Source organism: Homalodisca vitripennis, chromosome 7, assembly GCF_021130785.1.
Source record: "Homalodisca vitripennis isolate AUS2020 chromosome 7, UT_GWSS_2.1, whole genome shotgun sequence".
Classification (NCBI taxonomy): Eukaryota; Metazoa; Arthropoda; class Insecta; order Hemiptera; family Cicadellidae; genus Homalodisca; species Homalodisca vitripennis.
Window position 1 is genome coordinate 145685351 of NC_060213.1, and position 19564 is coordinate 145704914.

Here is a 19564-nt window from a genome sequence, read left to right on the forward strand (position 1 = left end):
GACTCCGACATAATTTACGTCCTTGCTATCCTAGGCAGGAATAATCCCACCAGAACCTGTTCAGTAGAATTCCAGATAAGGCTAGTAGGAGACTCCCATTGTTAAAGCTATGAACTAAAAGTCGGCCCAGCTGGCTATCGTGTTCTTGGCTACTGATAAGATTATGCACTAAAATTCAAATCTAAAATGGCACTTGGCGCAAACTTAGATATTATAAAATGATTGTATGCAACAACAGTTATAACACATTAAAAACAAGAATAATACATTACAATTTTAATAATATCAATTTAACAATAACACTACAAAATATCAAAAACCAACAACGGCTTGAGTATAATAAGAGGCCACCACCACAACAGAATATCATATTTATGATTATCCAAACTAGGCTATAGAAGCAAAAATGTTGACACAAATTACGTTATATAAAAACTATCTATGTTCCGTATTATTAAATGTAACAAACAAAAAAGTTTAACATTCAGTTACTTGTTACTGTTTTTAAGGATATACTATGATTCTATTGTGGTGGTGGCCTCTTATTATACTGTGGCACCAACAATGGCCTAGACCTATTTATCAGGAAAACTTTACAATATTTATAGCTTGACTGGATAGGAGTGAGCAACTGCTTTGGTGAAATGGAGGAAAGGATTCTCCATATTGGTAACCAGGAGCCAAACCCACCATATGGTGTTTATAAAAATGTCTCATATAATTTCCTCTAGCTTAATCATCACCATTATCAAATTCTTCAGAAATGAATTAGCATACATCTTGCTTTTTATTGCTTAACTTACTTAACAAAATTACTGTAACAAGTTGAAATGGTACTTTGGGATTATACCGACCACACCCAGACATGAATCGTTATTCGACATTTTGCTTCTACTGATTACTAGATTAGCGTAGTAGAACAATATTTCGTCAATATAAAACAGGAATTGTCTTATCGCAAACCCCTCCCCATCCTCAGACAGAGGTCAAAGTCGAGCGGTCTAGTAGATAACGTGATTGTAGAGTCTCGCCGCCCGTTCAGCTGGTGCGTCGCTTTGTTGTACTTCCGTGTTTTACCTCTACATTTCTCCAAACACAAAAATTCAACAACAAAAAATATTACCAAACTAAAACTAAACTCTTTATTGAAAAAACACTCAAAACTTGTTTTTATTCTTGATCACATTCCGCCATCCAAAATGCGAGTGCCTCCGGCCGAAGGTGCTGCCAAAGTCCGCGCTGATGTCAAGGAAAGAAAAACATCCCTCGAGATAGTACCTATCAGTAAAATATCAAATTCTAGAGGGGCTGATCAGAAATATAAATTGAATTGTAATTGAAAGGCAATTATGTACCGTGCAAATTATGTGATGCCGCGTGGCCTGCCGTAATCGGGATTCTCGAGAAAGATAAGATAACAGCGACAATTCCGATCACAATACCTGGAAATGCTTGTAAGTTTGTAATTTTGTAATTAAAGAGTTGTTTTTTCGTTCTATCATGTTTATTTAAATTTATATTTTTGTGTTCTTCATACTGGTGTGGTCGGTATAATCCCAAAGTACCGTTGAAATCATGTGTTAAGTGAACCAATTATAATATTAAATTATTCATTTCAATAAAAATAATCAATCCATTTTATAAAAAACAACTGAATACCGAGTGTAGGTAACTTATTAAAGTCTACTGTGATTTCATAAGTTTGTTAGAAAAAATAAAATCAATAACCACCCATTCATTTAGGCATAGGCATACAGTATCTTATACTCTGCTTCATGTAACACAGTATTCTACAAGATCAATTGAAGCTGGCATGTCAACTTGGACAGTCGTTGGTCTATTTTTAGTTCTAATGATCTCTCTTATAATAACTTACTAAAAGATTAAAATTTGGCAATTTATGGTGATATTTACTAATATTCATGAAACAAGCAAAACCTAATGAGTATACTTATTATAATTGCCTTGCTAATTATTTTATAGTGAATTGTTTGGTAGATCTGATAGTAATAGACTATTGAAAAATAAGTCAAAGTCATTATTTAGTATTAAACTTAAATAAAAGTTGTGATAAGCTAATTGTTAGTTGATCATGTAAATAGTAATACTTACTTACAAATTGATTCAAAATAAGAATATCCACATTGGCTGCAGTATAGTAAGCATCCACTGTGAATTAAAATCGGGTACCGAATTATCCATTAGAAATACCTAAACTATCAAATGGAAAAACATTCTAAATATAGTTATTTACAATGAATTATTGGCAATTGAATAATATATGTTGGGTTATTGAATAATAATATTGTTCCAAATTAATTCAACCAAAGTAAAATCATTTGAATGGTATTTTAAGTAATAGTTGCTAGTACAATAACGATGTTCATGTGTTATTTGTGTCACAAGCTGTCAGACATTGTTGTGGATTAGTAATTAGATAGTTTTGAATGGATGTATATCTGTAGTAGGCCTATGTTGGTTGCGGCATATGTTGTAGTTCTGTTTTTATTGCGTTGTTAATTCCCCATGTTGGTGGTGCTATATGAGGTTGATCATATTATTGTTGGTTCAAATTTATTGTATTAAACTGCCACACCCATTGTGCATCATATATAGAAGTTCGGATTGTGTAGTTTGTTTAATTTAATTGTGTAGTTTGTTTAATTTAATTGTGTGAATAATAAAATAAATGTTCAATTCACAATAAAGTTAAGACAACCGGGACATCTAGTCATTAAAATGTTCTTTAAAACCATTATTATTGAATTCCTTAATAATTTCTTTTGATTCCAAATTATTGTTTTTATTTGTCTGTGTGATTTCTATTTTAAATCGATTTATAATATCATTTAAAATAATTTCAGTGTAGTCCTGTTTCTATAACACTGTACTCACCAATATTTTATGTCGAGTTTAATTAATTTACTCATTCCTCTTCAAGTTTTGTATTCGAAAATTATAGGCCTACATCACATTCACTAACCAATTTTACTTGTTTTGACTTGTAATCAGCTTAAAAAAATGTATGAGAACATGTGCTCCTTCTACTAGCACATCACATATATCCTTTTCTCTCCATTGCCTACACCAGAAGGAAAAAAGAAGGCTGAGATTACCACGACAACCGTTGGGAATACAAAATAGGGCTCACATACCGGAAATCAATGGAAGTCATTAGCTCTTCAGCCTCCAACCTAGACCAATATATTTTAAGTGGGATGGAAACATAACATCTATTTTTTATTTTATCAGCCAAATGGTTCACTTCAATTTCCGCTTACTGATCTTGGCATGGACCATTTGAGTTTGAATTTAACCGATGTTGATTTTTTACACGTTTATCTTTTAAAATAGTAAAAATTAAGATAACTAAATTTTTTAACTGTTTTGTTTGTTATAAAATATCAATGATTTTATTGTGTTGGTGGCTGCTTATTACGTTATATGTTACCTGGAATGATCTAAACAACTTTGTAAAGTACATTTTTACCAATTTTATGTAGGCTATTGGTATAAATCTTATTTCCACAAACAGTTTTTAGGCTCTCACCAACGATGTAGTGTGTGTATAAGAAATAATAATATATCAGATTGTCCAAAGTGATATAAGCTGGGAAAAGTAATGGTCAGAAATGTCTATGGCCCTTAGTGCGGGCTTCAGTGGTGTTTTCGTCACTGCCTTGTACTTCTGGTGGATACAAAACAAAAATGCCCCTCTAGAAGTGGTATCTAACTTCAAGATCATCACGTAGGCTAATTTGTACTCATAAATAATGTATTAATTTACATTATGCATGAGTGGCATAAAGTAAGGTGGTTTAAAGCGTACCTTACCATTTATATAAATATGTTACTTTTCTCACAGACTGATGACAATAGACAAACTCCTTTATTAGCATATTCTTAGAGAACAGCAATAGTGTCAAAAATACAATATAATTGCAATAAAATATAAAATAATATATACAAATATAAATAAAACTATTTAATTGTAAAATACAAATGTTTAAAATTAAAATCAAATGTACAATCATTGTAGCGAAGTTAGTAGCTCAAGTGTTCCAAGACTCAGGTGCGTGTCCTGAATTCTTCCAGAGAATAAATTTGGTCAGATGTAAATTATAGTTGATGTAGTGGACATATTTTGTATAGTAACACCACTTATCAACCAATAACTTTATCATTTCAACTAAATACAACAACTTATATTACAAATTTTGAATATGTTTTTGATTCATCCAATATAATCCATAAACTCAATATTTGGACACCTTAATGAATCCCATTTTCTGAAATTTAGGTCCAAGATAAGGATGTTAAAATAGGCAGCCATTAAACATTATCCCACTCGAGGTCATGTGGCTAGCATAATTTTTAAACATCCTTGTAGACTGATAAACAAAAACTTAGTTGATAACATAGCCCCAAATGTTGTGTAAGAGGCGATAAAACAAAGTTGGTTTCTTGTCAATGATGGTTGATGTTAGTACAGTGCATTCAACCCGAGGGTCAACAATTAGTTAAGGGTGCTCTATGGAGAGAGTTTGGCATGTCAACTATTATTTGGTGACAGCTTTTCTTACATGCCGGTAGCGAACATGGCGAAGAATTATATTGAAAGTAAGCAAAAATAATTCAACAAAACGTGTTTTTCTGTTCTTTTGTGAGAAAAATTATATATTAAGTGTTACATGTGGAACATTGGTTGTAGTTAAGTTTAAGAAAAATAAATTAACTGGTACCCTATAAAACAATTTGCCACTACAGTAAATTTGCATGCCTTCTTTGGTTAAAATGTAACAGAATTATCTGCATTATTTAAATAAAGGTAATTTATCTTTTTGTAACATGCAAAAAGTTGCACCCCCTTCCTGGACGTGAAGGGTCACAAGGCAATTTGCTTATACTTACTTTTTTATTACTTTTTGTTTTCCTTTAATGGTTGCAATCTCTCGCATGTTGAGGCCTTCCATAAAAAAGTTTATTTTTTTAATATTATTTAATTCTATTAATTTTATTCAACATTTATCTAACTGACAAATTGCTTCTGTAGTATTCTGTAATTCAACACTTTTAACACTTTAACTGAGCCACCGGTCTCACAGACCGGGGGGTAAATTTAGATTTCTATGGTGGCTACACTGGTCGGTCAAGGTCATTCTCGGGTTCGGTACCTGACTTTTACGTCTTGTTCTTCATAGAGCGCTAGAGTTTAGTCAGTTTTCCATCGTTCATTCTGTTGTGACACACCACTTGTGTAAAACGTACCGGCCTCTCGTACCGGATCGCTCAGTTATCGAGTGGCGCATAACCGGTCCCATATACCGGATAGCTTACTTATCAGACGTGAACTAATTGTAGTGAAATTGGATCGTCCTTCAACTAGTCGATCTGTAAATGTAACTTCCGTTAGTTTTTGAGTCTCGGGTACGTATGATGTTAAATGAGGAATCTAGTTTAGAAGGGTCAGATAATGAAGGTGAAATAGACGATTCTGATGCCGACCCAGACTATGTATTACCTAACGAACAAAGTGATTCCAGTGATGATGAAAGTGATGCTGAACTGTTGGAGCGGCCCATCACCATTCAACAAGGCAACGAAGAAGGTGAGAGAAACATTACTTTACATGAACATAATGTACAGGAACCGACTATATATTATGGCAAACCTCGAAAAAGGAATAATGTAATTATTGAGCCTGGTTTTGAATGGTCCAGCCAAGAACCTCGAAGAAATGTAAGAACACCAGCCCACAACATTGTAAGAGGTGGCCTACCAGGTCTAAGAGGTCCTGCAAGGACCTTAGGCAACAGTCCTGAGAAATTAGATGTCTGGAATCTTCTATTTGATAACGAAATGTTGAACATTGTACTGACAAATACTAATATCAAAATACGATCTGTCAGAGAAAAATTTAGGAGTAAATACAAATAAAAGTACGTACAGAGACACAGATATTTTGGAAATTAATGCTTTGCTAGGGTTATTATTATTAGCATCTGTGTTAAAATCAAATGACGAAGATATTGGTTCTCTTTTTTAGTCAGGATGCTACTTCCAGGCCCATTTTTCAATCAACACTGACAAAAAGAAGATATATGGTGCTTATGTCATGTTTAAGATTTGATGAGTCAAGAACAAGAGATCAAAGAAAAGCTGGAGGATCAAGCAGCAGCTGTTTCCGAACTTTTTACAAAGTTCATTGATAATTCAAAAATCAGTACTGTGTGTCAAGCACAGTTACAGTTGACGAAATGCTAATCCCATTTCGTGGAAGGTGTCCATTTCGGGTTTATATGCCGAAAAAGCCCAAAAAGTATGGAATAAAAGTTATGTGTCTAACTGATTCGAAAACTTCATATCTTGTAAATGCATACATATACTCAGGCAAAGGGAGTGATGGGAAAGGCTTGACACAACGAGAACAAAGGCTCCTCGTACCAACTCAATCTGTCCTCAAATTGTGCAAACCCATTGAAGGTACAAACAAAAATGTCACTGGAGATAACTGGTTTTCCAGTATAGAGCTTCTTGACGAACTAAAAAATAAACATCTGACATACGTGGGGGACCCTAAAAAAGAATAAGAGGGAAATACCACCAGAGTTTCTCCAAAATCCTGATAGAGAAGTTGGATCGGCACTTTATGGTTTCAATGGAGAAAAGACTTTATTGTCATTTGTCCCGAATGTCAACAAATCAGTTGTATTAGTATCATCAATGCACCACTCTGTGCATACTGACGAAGAGAAAAATAAGCCTGAAATTATATGTTTCTATAATGTCACAAAATGTGGAGTGGATATTTTGGATATGAAATGCTCGATCTATTCATCCAACAGAAGAAACAAGACGGTGGCCTTTAGCTGTCTTTTACAGGCTGCTGAACATTGCTAGCATAAATAGCTATATTCTCTACATGTGCTATGTTGGAATTCCGGTGATGACACGTTTCAACTTTGTCAAAAGCTTTAGGGAATGACCTAATCAGGCCTCATCTTCAAAGGAGATTACAAATTCCTAATCTCCGACGAGAATTGAGAGAAAGTATCTTGAAGTCACTGGGTGAAAACAACCCTCTTCAAGCAAGAGTGGAAGGAATTCCTTCTGACCGTTTACAAAAAAGAAAAACTTGTAGTAAGTGTCCGTCTGCTCGAGAGCGGAAGGACCCAGTATAAATGTATTAAATGTTCTAGTGCCATTTGTCTAGAATGCAGTCGAAAAGTCTGCAATGACTGTGCGAAAGACTGTGTCTAAGATAAGTTTTGAACAGAAAAATATGTGTGTCTCATTCAGTGTTATTTTATACTATTTAATAATAATTACTTTTCCATTTCTATATTTTGTATTCATAACATTTAAAAAAATAAGCAAACATGTAGTGTTTCTTTAGTAAACGAAACACAAGAATTTTTGATTTAAACCAAGTTTTATATCATTATGTTCATAAATAAAATGCAGAAAAATGTATAAATGATATTTTATTTATATCGCCCAATACTATCCTTTTACTGTGGATTTAAAAATATTATATAATGCTTTAAAAAATAAAAAAAACATTCAGCCGGTCTCAGAGACCCGGATGGCTCAGTTAACAACTCCCAGACCCATGGCTCACTTAAAGTGTTAAACTCAAAACACTCCCTTGCATAGTAATTTATTTATAATGAATTCAATCAAGCACCACTAAGGTTAGTTAGCTTTTTAAGTTTTTGTTACATTGAGTTTACCAATGATGTGCCACAAACTGTTCATGTTAAATAAGATCAGTATTCAATTGAATGAAGCTCCTAAACACGACAAATGTAAAGTCTAACCTTACCTTAAAGGCTGATGCAATAATTTAGTAGATATGGCAGCAGCTGAAATCGGCATGAACAAGGAAAATAACTGTGCATGTTTGAGTCATGGATATAGGTGGCTCACGCTGCACATGAATTATATTCCTGACACAGTTATTTCTCATGTGCGGCACCTGTGACTCAGACCATGGGCAGTTGTATTCCTTCTTCATGCCAATTTCAGCGGCTGTGATATATGCTTTGTCATAGCATCAACCTTCAAGATACATGGTAATTCTGTATTGTATGCATTATATATAATGTAATAAACATAAACTATACTTCTTACCACTTCAATCCCCAATTAAATCAGTTAACAGTTTTAAAAGTATATGTTCAGCTAAAATAGTAGGTTTGGTTGGTCTCCTGGTATTATTTTCAGGATTTCAACAAAATTCTTCTGTCCAATTTTTGTAATCTGTTCAAATTTTCTATTTATTTTCTAGTAATTTTCAGTAGTCTATTTATCTAAATTATAAAAAGTAAATTTTTAAATTTTGTTGTATCCATATAAATTCTAAATTTCATAACACAGTAATATCCTTTAGAAGCGTAAAGTTTTGAACTTGAAACATTTATTTATAAATTTTAGAAAAATTATTAATGCATTTTTATTTTATTTGAACTTCATCTTTCTTTTTTTTTCAAGACATTATTTTAGTTGACTTTCCTGGTTTAGTTTCTTCTTGTGAGAGAAATCTTTTAGTTTATTTTGTTATACACATTTGAGTATGTATTATTATTACTAAATCTAAGAACATTTTTTAAGAATTTATCTGTAAACTAATTTTTAATTCTTTGTGTGAAAGGTTGATTTAAGATTTTCATTTAAAAAAGTTACATGCAGGCTTAGTTAAGCAAGTGGCTGACAGATATGTATCTTTTTGGATTTATTTGAAAATATAATATAAAAGCTAGTTTATATTCGTTTTGAAATAAAATTTCTGCTACTTTACTATTTAAAAAAATTATATTTAATGATATTTTATTAATAGCTCCAACGATTTCAGTAACAATTGAACTATTTTAGGCTAGTGTGGAGAAATCCTAAGTCTAAGGGCACACTAAATGATGACACACTTATGATGTAATAAAATGATGACATTTTATTATAGTTGATAAAATCCCAATAAAACCAAACCCAGACACAGAAAACTTCTGCATGTAACATGACATTTGTAAAGTGTAACCGACTTTGACAGATAAATAACTACTACCACCTATTTAAATGTGTATAAATTATTAGCCTATACTAATTATTTCTTGACTTTGACAGGTGATTAAAAACACATTTACTATCTGGTGATTAAACCAAAAAGAGGGTTTATCAAGACCAGCGGGTCATAGCCTGGAGAGATTTAAAAATTAGAATAGACTCATATGTTAACAAGGAACCTTGAGAACGTCCACGTAAAATTTCAGTACAATCGAACCATTAGTTTTTATGTAATTGAGTAATACACACAAATATACGGAGAGACACTATTACATTTTTACATAATTGTATTTGTATATTGTACTTTTAGTCAGTAGTACAGTGATTGCAAATAGTAAAAGGTTCTTATGATACACTGACACAAAAATGTGTTTGTTGAATGTCATGTCATTTCGATCTTTATTTCTTGTATTCATGCTAGCCTAATCGCGGCGATTGGTCTTGGCGCTATTTACTAGTGTACCAGATTAAATGGAGCGGTTTACTTGAGCAAGCGCTAGCTAGCCGACCGTTGCGTGTAGGAGTGGTGATCGTAAACAACCGCCACTACTACTAGATAGCAGTTGACAGCAGTGTTTCGCAGTCAATCGGCAAACCTCTTGGGTGTACAAATTTTTCTTGAATATGGATTTTGATGGATTTGGTTGGAGAGGATTCTATAGATGCTCAATTATTTGGATTAGTCTACTTTTTGTACAATATAATTAAATATTTTACCGTTTTTTATTTGAAATAATACATGATATCTATGGACTTAACACCAAATCAAAACTTCTATTCATTTTCATTTGATTGTTTTTGTCACTTATAATCATATAGTGACCTTAGAAAAATATACCCATACTTATGGGTCATTACTTACCTGATAATTTATTATTGGTATTTATTTTACTGTAATTATAGTACTTATTAAGTAGATTTTCTCACCAGTGTTAATAGTTTTTTCAAGGCAAGAAAATCACATTTAATAATGATTTGGTTTGGTAAATTACACCTAAATTTCAGTACTAATTCGCATGATTCAGTTATGGTATTTGCTGTTAAAAGAATATTACTTAAATATAAACTTCTTGCTTCATTCTAGCTTAACATATAAATAAACCAAAAAATTTATTTTTTGATTGGCTTACTTCTTATAGAAGAAATAAGCCAATATAGATATAAATATAGATAAAATATAGATTTAAATATAGATTTAATCTAATTTAAATAGTATCTACTAAAAATGGTTTATAATGTTATTGATACTAAAATACTTACTTGGGGCGTAATAAAGAAAATAATGTATAGCCTACATAATCAGTTATAACTATGAGCCCTACCTATTTGTTTTTTATAAGTATTTGTTTTTACATTCATCTTTATATATTTTTAGTACAATTTTAATGGGATTACGATTCTACTTGACTGCAGGAATGCCGAACACATATGCATTCATATTACAAGAAGATTGGAGCGTCCACCACTTTCTGCGATCGACTGGTAGCCCTTCTGAATCCTTCCAATGCTCCCACTTATGTACTACGTTGCCGCTGTTGGCTATGATCCTGTAGTGGTGGGCGGTTGTTTCCGATCGTCGCGCCTGTCCGTTGCAGTCAGCTGCGAGCGGCCAGGTCGCGCTTGCTCATGTGAACCACTCCATAATGTGATTCAATACGCTACTTAGGCAGATCTTACACAGCCACAAAACACTGAACTCAGCTTTTCGTTCTCTATCACCAACTGCTCATCTGTTGGACTTATAATAAGTTGGAGTTGCAAATAAGTGAGCATTGCTGCTTTCACAAGGAGCGGTCGATTTCAGTGTATGCGGCAGGACCGATTGTCACGAGTTGCTGTGATTAGGCTGGCGCAATTCTCGCTCGCGTGAACTGCTCCTACAGGCCGATTAAAAGTAAGAGCTCCGATATGATACAAGTGGGATATATTTAGCAAACATACCCTTTATGCTCATTATTTAGCAAACCATACCGTTGGACGCTTACCGCCCCTGCTTGTGTCGTACCCAAGATCTAAAAATCAATGCTCATTTTGTAGATGCATCTGTCCATTTCTGCACAAATCGTTGACATCGTTAGATATACAATAGGTTACTTAACTTAATGGCTCTGCATTAGTTAGTGAAGATTAAAATCAACTATTGAAGCTGTTCTCAATTTTTGTCTTATAGGTTATGTTTATTTCAATGTGATGAGCTCACCTGCTACTGTGCTAGGGAACATCCTCTAGCAATGGTTTCTCTCCAGTAAAGGAATCTGGAACTGTTAAAGGAATGTTTAAGTGTTCTAAGAATATTCTTTTCTGTTATAGACTGTTAGGAACTCTGGAACTTAAGACCGTTTAGAATCATTTAGAATTTGTAGGCCTCATGGATAGGACATTCAAATTGAAAAGTAAGAGCATGTGAATCATGCAGTTACCATCTAAATATGGGGTTGGAGAACCTTGTAAAAACTTTTATCATATTAGATGAAAAACTGAGGCTGTCTCAAGGATATTGCCATCGGAAAACTTCAAAAGTATTACGGAAATGCCATAATCAATACAATATCCTTGGTGATGTAGATTTCATAAAAAACTGTATTTTTGCTACGATTAATTGTAAGTCAACCAACCAATTTTCTTGTCCCATGCGAGAAAGGAAGCTCGTGCTTTACCAGAAAACTTAGACAAATTGAATTGCACCACAAATTACATCCATAGAAACATTCTTATAAATGAAACTATGTAAAACAAATTAAATTTACTGTACATTAGAGATTAAGATATCATAAGAAGAAGCACATCAGAGATAATTAAAAATGCCAATGGAGCCTTGCATGTATTGATCTATAGTAAATGGTAAATCTATAAAATTATTTACAGAAACAAAGGATAAATGAAAGGAACCCTCTCTTCTGTATTTATAATGAAGGATATCCCTAACCATAACATCAGTTTGTAAATTAAATAAATACATGTATTATTCATTCTTCACATGATGGTTAGGAGCTTACATGAGTTGAGAAGTCTACTTATTTATTTCTCATATAATCACCATTTTACATTATTACAAAAGTTTATCTCATATTATTTAGGGTCATTCCATATTCAATGTCAAAAAAAGGATTTTGACAACCAGATTTTTATGAAACTTGGCATGGGTGTTCTATTCATTCATCTAAGTAACCATGCAAAAAAACTTGCCTTTGTGTCTCTTATGGTTTGGATTTTACAAGGTCTTAAAATTTCAGGAATTTTGTGATTTTTTATTGTTCAGCTGCAAGAAATGAAACTTGTTCTCCGATGGTAAAAAATATATATCTCTTATTTACCAATCAATTTAGATTAAACTTTTTATGTGTACATGAAAAGAACAGAAATAATGAAAAAAAAAATAAAACTACCGATTGTTCATTTGGGGCAAAGAAAAAATGTTAAAGTGAGTTTTTACACGAAATGCTGTTTTACAAAAACTGAAATATCTACAATAGGAAAAAAGATAATCATGAAATTCTTTTTTTGTTGTTGTATAATATATGTTCTATACACCACACAAAACATTAAAATTAGTGGTTATTTACTCCTTTCTTATTTTTTCAATTTTAAAACAATATTAATAAATGTAACAAAGTGGTGTGTTACTTCATTTAGACCAAATTATTTGAAAATTTAAAAAGTTTACACTAATATTGAAAAATAATTATAGCATGATTTGTAAGATTAAGTAAGATTTGTAATATTTAAAAGCACACAGAACATAATCAATAAATAAAATTTGCTTTTATATGAGGTTTTGATTGATTACTATAAAATTATATAAAAAAAGGTTATGAAAAATAAGAATGAGCTCAGTGGATAAAAATTAATCTAGTATCTTCATAAAAATCATACTTATCTCAGAGCAACATGGCGAGAGATGACTGCATTGATAGTTTGTGAAGAAATGTGTGTGTAAGGCTGTGCATTTGTGTACAAGCATCTGCATATGAAGTGCATGCTTTTACACATAAATAATATATAATTTAACACTAGACTATGGTAACACTTTGGTGAATGATACAATATTTAAAGAGAGTAGAACACTGTTAAATAATCCTTTTTTAAATAGCTAGATTTATGTTTGCATGTCAATTTTAGTATAATTGTATTACAATGTTCTGTATTTTCAATAAAATATATTCACTGTGATTTATAAACTTTACTTTACAATAAACTTGGCTTGTTCAAAGAATTTGCTTTTGTCATTTGTGTAAATATTTATGATAAACTAGTGTATATATTTTACAAGGTAAATTAGAGCCTCATTATTGTTTAACACACATTTATAAGTTATGTAAGAAACTTTTAGAATAAGGAGTGTTCAATAAACTTGACTGGTACTCCCTTTATGAAGAAATACAGACACTTTTTATTGTTACATATTTAGCCAAACTTGGGAGGTTTTTGTGCTATAAGACTTTTTTTTGGGCTGTATTTCGTGGACAATAAAACAACTTGTATTGATTAGTGGTGTTTAAATTATTGACCAGTAAGCGTTAAGCCAAAAATGGTAGGCCAAGTTATCAGTGCGCAATGTTTAACAGGTATAACGTCTTGTAAGTTAGACGAAAGATAGTTGTGATATAGTAAAGTCAGTACCGAGTTTTCACATGAAATAATGACCAATCACTTGCCACCACACTAACTGGACTGTGTGCAGCTGGTCTTATCATTACAGCTTGTGTCACTTTATCTCTATTCAGTGGCCTTGGCTGGCCTCTGTTCTACATTTATTATTATTTATGACTAGATAGAGTAATTCACATATGTGTATTGTATATGTTTGTAATACAGGATTATGTATTATGATGTTAAAAGATGTAAGGTTATGAAGTCATGGGATTTGTGTAGAAACTGAAATGTACAATTGTATTAGGATCATATGGAAAGTAACATCCACATGCATGTAGGGATAAACGTGTGGGAGAGACATTGGCTAATTTACTACATAACTAATATGCTCATCTCTCTCAGGTAGAAAACTTCTCAATAGCAATCTCTTGTATGTTAAATTGTTGTTAGAGCACTGTTCACAGTTCCTAACAGTGCTACTGTGTAATCTCATGATTAATATTTGTTTGTTTTCTGTTGCAGAGGAAAGTAGAATTAAATAATCAAAGATGGGGAATATGTTTGCCAACCTCTTCAAAGGCCTGTTCGGCAAGAAGGAAATGAGGATATTAATGGTAGGGTTAGATGCGGCTGGTAAAACCACAATCTTATATAAGCTGAAATTAGGAGAAATTGTTACAACTATTCCTACTATTGGTGAGTTTTAGAAATAAGTTTACTAAGTTTTGTTTGTACTGTTGTGGTAAAATTTGTTTGGGCAGCTATTGAAGAATTGGGTTTTGAAATGTCGTAATGGTCAAACGGCTTAACTACAAAGATTTAGTTTGAATGGATTTCCCACTAAACTCTAAAGAATTTGTTTATAATAATTTCTACTCTGTACAAATAGACGTCTTAAAACAGAGGGTACTAATGGTGGAATCTCAAAACACGTATTCAAATGTTGTAACTTAATAAATTGTTATATTAGATAAGAAATAGTTTCTTATTTTTTAGTTTATGGAATTAACATCTTTATACATATATGTATATTTAATATATAACTATGCTAATAATGATTATAAACTGTAACATCCATTTATTGAATAAAAGCAACATTGAAGTACCTAATTATTAAATTATGTTAATAAATGAAAAAGATAGGTTAAATTATATAAAACCTCGCAACATTGCCTTGACCAGTCAGCCTCGGCACACTATGTAACTGCATGGAGGTGAGAGAAACAAACTTAACATTCTTAAGTAAACCTTAGCCTTGGTAACTATTCTAACGAAAATAGACAAGCATAAAGGGATAATATATGGTAGAGGCAATGGCTAATTTTTTGTTTAACTGATACGCTCACTTTTATCACAAGTGAGGTCATTAGCCGAAACACATAAGGAGTGTTCATTAGTGATTATGTTGTTCTAACATACTATATAAATGTATTATTATCAATATACGAGGGGGTACCCAAAAGTAACCGGAATTGTATTGCTGGCAGCCGGCAGCGTGTAGTACACATTCCTGCCGCAAGGCGTGTGTCGCGCAACCCATTGCGAGCTCAGTGACCCCAGTTCCGTTGTCCTAGTGCATTCTGTTCGTTCGTAGTGACTGTTTTCGCTAACCCTGTTTTGCTCTTGTTTTGTTTTTTGTCATAGCAAGTTTAAGTGAACAACTTGCAGCTGTGAAATTTTGTTTTTTACTTGGTAAAAATGCTGCAGAAACTATTTTAATGTTGAATACAGCTTACAAAGATGATGCTATGGGGAAAACTCAGGTCTACGAGTGGTTCGCTCGATTTAAAAATGGCGACATGTCGATTGAAGACAAACCTCGTTCTGGACGTCCATCAACCTCTCAAACGGACGAAAATGTTGAGAAAATTCGTGAACTTGTGCTCACCGACCGTCGACAGACAATTGAGGAACTATCAGAGAGTAGTGGGTTAACTTGGAGCTCGGTTCAGCGAATTTTAACAGGAGATTTAGGACTGAAAAGGGTTGCTGCCAAATTTGTTCCTCGACTTCTGACTGACCATCAAAAGGCACATCGAGTTGAAACTTGCCGCCTTCTGAAAGAACATCTCGAAAATGATCCCGATTTTCTGGAAAAGGTAATTACTGGTGATGAGTCATGGTGCTATGGTTATGACCCAGAAACGAAGCAACAGTCAAGCCAATGGAAGTCGCCATCTTCACCTCGTCCAAAAAAATGTCGGCAAGTCAAATCAAACATCAAAACCATGTTGATTTGCTTTTTTGATGCTAAAGGCATTGTTCATTCTGAGTTTGTTCCTCCAGGTCAGACTGTCAACCAAACATTTTATTTGGAGATTTTAAGAAGATTGTGCAATAGTGTTCGCCAGAAAAGACCCGATTTGTGGCAGACTGGAGACTGGTTCTTCCACCACGAGAACGCACCGGCACACACAGCCATCTCAGTTAGGCAGTTTTTAGCCAAAAACGGCATGGTTCCGCTGCCCCACGCACCTTACTCGCCTGACCTCGCTCCATGCGACTTTTCTTTATTTCCACACATGAAAAGAGACTTGAAAGGTCAACGATTTGACAGCGTTGAAGAGGTTAAGAAAAAAACAAAGCTCGAGCTTGCAGCCATTTCTAAAGATGACTACAAAAAATGTTTTGATCAATGGAAATACCGTTGGGACAAGTGTATTAGTTGTAATGGAGATTATTTTGAAGGAGATAAGGTCGTATTGTAAAAAATTTGATAATATATAATTTTTATAAAATAATTCCGGTTTTTTTTGGGTACCCCCTCGTAACATTAAAAAAACATTGTACTAGAAAAGATTTATTGTTTATTAATTAATGTTAATACAAACAATTTTTTTTCAGGTTTTAATGTTGAAACGGTAGATAGAATACAAGAACATTAGCTTTACAGTGTGGGATGTCGGTGGCCAGGACAAAATCAGGCCTTTGTGGCGACACTACTTCCAAAATACACAGGTACAGTTTATCATGAGATTTTTATTTCAATTAGTGGAGTAGAAAAACAACGCTACAATGATGTTTGTGGTACAAGGTAAAATCAGGGCTATTTTCTTTGATCGGGTATCAGGTTTAGTTAAATGAGATATATCAACCTAATGATTTATCACTTCTCATTGTGTGTCATTGACATTTTTTCCATTTTAATGCAGAAATTGTTTGTTTATTGGGGGAAGGGTGTGGTTAATTAGTAATTGCTGTACAAATCTAAGAACCTTTTTCAGTAGTTTCAAAAAAGTTAGGGATGTGTAAACAATAACGGTATAGAAAAAATATTATATTTCTATACAAGCAACATTGACTTGCTGGTGCATTTCACTCCATGGGATTTGGCTGAGCTTTAGCAAACATTTTTACATCGATTTTAGTGGTAACCATGTCGGCAACAAGAACATTTTTTGTTTTGCAAGCAACGTCAGCGAGGTCTGTTACACGACCAGTGGTGTTGCGTACTCTTATCTCATATATATGTTACCTCGTACCGATACAAATGTAAACAATATAATTTGTATGTTATAAAACATGTCAAAGATACACAACTTAAAAACAAATACTTGTAAAATTAAATATTAAAGTATATCTTTATCAATCCAATAGTAATAATTTTGAAACAATACTGTTGCCTAAAGTAGATCATGAACTGTGGTGTTTTATGAGATGGTTGTATGACTCAGCAGGGCTTGGGCATCAGTTTAATGCTTAGTGAGTGAGTCACTCTTGTAGTGAGTCATCACCTTTCGTGAACTTGGCAAACAAATCATTACAACTGGCAAAATAACAAAATTATGTTTCGTGCAAATTTAACCTTGTAACTGGAGTTTTATTCATGTTTAAAAATTGTAGGTACTATGTTTTAGGTGTAGTCTTCCACTTAAACCTTGTATGTTAGTATTTTTGTGTAGTATTATTAAAGCTAGTAGCATCTTTTATTAAATTTGTTACTCATATTGATGTAATGTTCATATTTCTTGAGAATTTTGAGTTCATATAAAAAAATGACTGTCTTTTGTGAATATGATATTAAATATATAAGACATAAAATTAAATGCAAAAATTAAAAGAAGCACCATCATCACTGCAAATGAAGAAATTTGATTAGAAAATGATTATCTTGGAACTTAGAACTCTTACAGTAAGTAGCAAAATAAATTTTATTGTTTTAATTGGTAAAGCTGGCTATTGAAAGAATAATAAATATATGTTATATGGAACAAGGATTTCTATTGATAAATGCTGTATTTGTTGTTAGATAGACATTTGCAAATTTATTGTTCCATCATGTTTTTAAATTGCCTTTGTTAACAATTTCTTTGTGATTGATAGAGGTGAACCTGAAATAAGTTCAATATAGTAATTTGTTTTATCCAAGTCTAATTTTGAATGCAAACATATAATATATTTTTTTTGGTTATTTATTTGTATCATAATATTACAACGTGAATATGAAACATAGGCATCTTGTGCTTTGTTTCCTGAGCATTCTGTTTGTAGGGTTTGATCTTCGTAGTGGATAGCAACGACAGAGAGCGTATCGGAGAGGCACGAGAAGAGCTCATGAGAATGCTAGCAGAAGACGAACTTAGGGATGCTGTACTTCTAATATTTGCAAATAAACAGGTAAATTATAATTTCAATAGCAAAAATTTAAATAAAACTCACCAATAGGTTTTGGTTTGTTAAGCTTTTTGAGAGCTCAATCCCAACAATACATGGTTTTGTTTTCTAAAGTTTTTTGGCCTCTTTTTTCTAATGATTCTTGTCCTATGTGTCATATTATATTTAGTGTCAGTTAAAAAAGTGTTGTATTATATTTTGCATATAAAAATTAATGCTTACATGCAGTATAATAGCATTGAGTATAATCAAATGTCATCGATTGTATACGATAATGAGTCAATCAACTGCAGGATTGGTGACACTAAGTTTAGGACTTACTCCTCATCAAATATTGCTAAATTTTCTGACCTCCTATAACATGTGGTTTGGTCACATGTGGTCTTAGGTGGCTGACTAGAGATGTTGTCATTGAGAAGGAATGGTTGAAGGATCAACCGACGTGAAACTGGCCATAGATTCCATCCATAAAAAGAACGAGTACCGGGAACTAGTTCCTAAATGAATCCTAACCTAGTTCATCAACTCAAACAACCATACAAAATATATATTTAATTAATAACGTGAAGATAAATACTACAAATAAAGATTTTAAATGAACAAACAGTACTTTTATGATAATAATCCCCTTTTATTAGCAGCAATTTTTCAAGACTATAACTCAATTAAAAGGCAAGTTTTGAGAAACCCTATAAAAGGGCCCATATCTCAAAAACGTACGAGCCAATTTTTGATAAAACTTTCTGCACACATTCACTACATGGTCTAGTATACTAAAATACAAGCCTCATTTCTTAGGCCACGCCTATTTCCGGAGCCACATCGATTTTACAGGCCTAGTGCTGACAAAAACCAATCTATGGACAGCCATATCTCAAAAACGTACGAGCCAATTTTGATAAAAACTTTCTGCACACATTCACTACATGGTCTAGTATACTAAAATACAAGCCTCATTCTTAGGCCACGCCTATTTCCGGAGCCACATCGATTTTACAGGTCAAGTGCTGACAAAAACCAATCTATGTACAGCCATATCTCAAAAAACGTACGAGCCAATTTTGATAAAACTTTTCTGTACACATTCACTACATGGTCTAGTATACTAAAATACAAGCCTCCATTCTTAGGCCACGTCTATTTCCGGAGCCACATCGATTTTTACAGGCCTTGTGCTGACAAAAAACCAATCTATGGACAGCCATATCTCAAAAACGTACGAGCCTATTTTGATAAAACTTTCTGCACATTCACTACATGGTCTAGTATACTAAAATACAAGCCTCATTCTTAGGCC

At 33.0% G+C, this 19564-nt stretch overlaps 1 protein-coding gene across 1 annotated transcript in view; it reads left to right on the forward strand.

The window, feature by feature from the left end:
• LOC124366470 (ADP-ribosylation factor 1-like) overlaps nucleotides 1–19564 on the forward strand; it is a 42559-nt gene that overhangs the window by 5369 nt on the left and 17626 nt on the right. Inside the window, 4 exon segments of the mRNA XM_046823051.1 lie at nucleotides 14176–14349; nucleotides 16498–16517; nucleotides 16519–16611; nucleotides 18145–18270. Coding sequence (XP_046679007.1) covers nucleotides 14202–14349; nucleotides 16498–16517; nucleotides 16519–16611; nucleotides 18145–18270 — 387 coding nt within the window. The 5' untranslated portion in view covers nucleotides 14176–14201.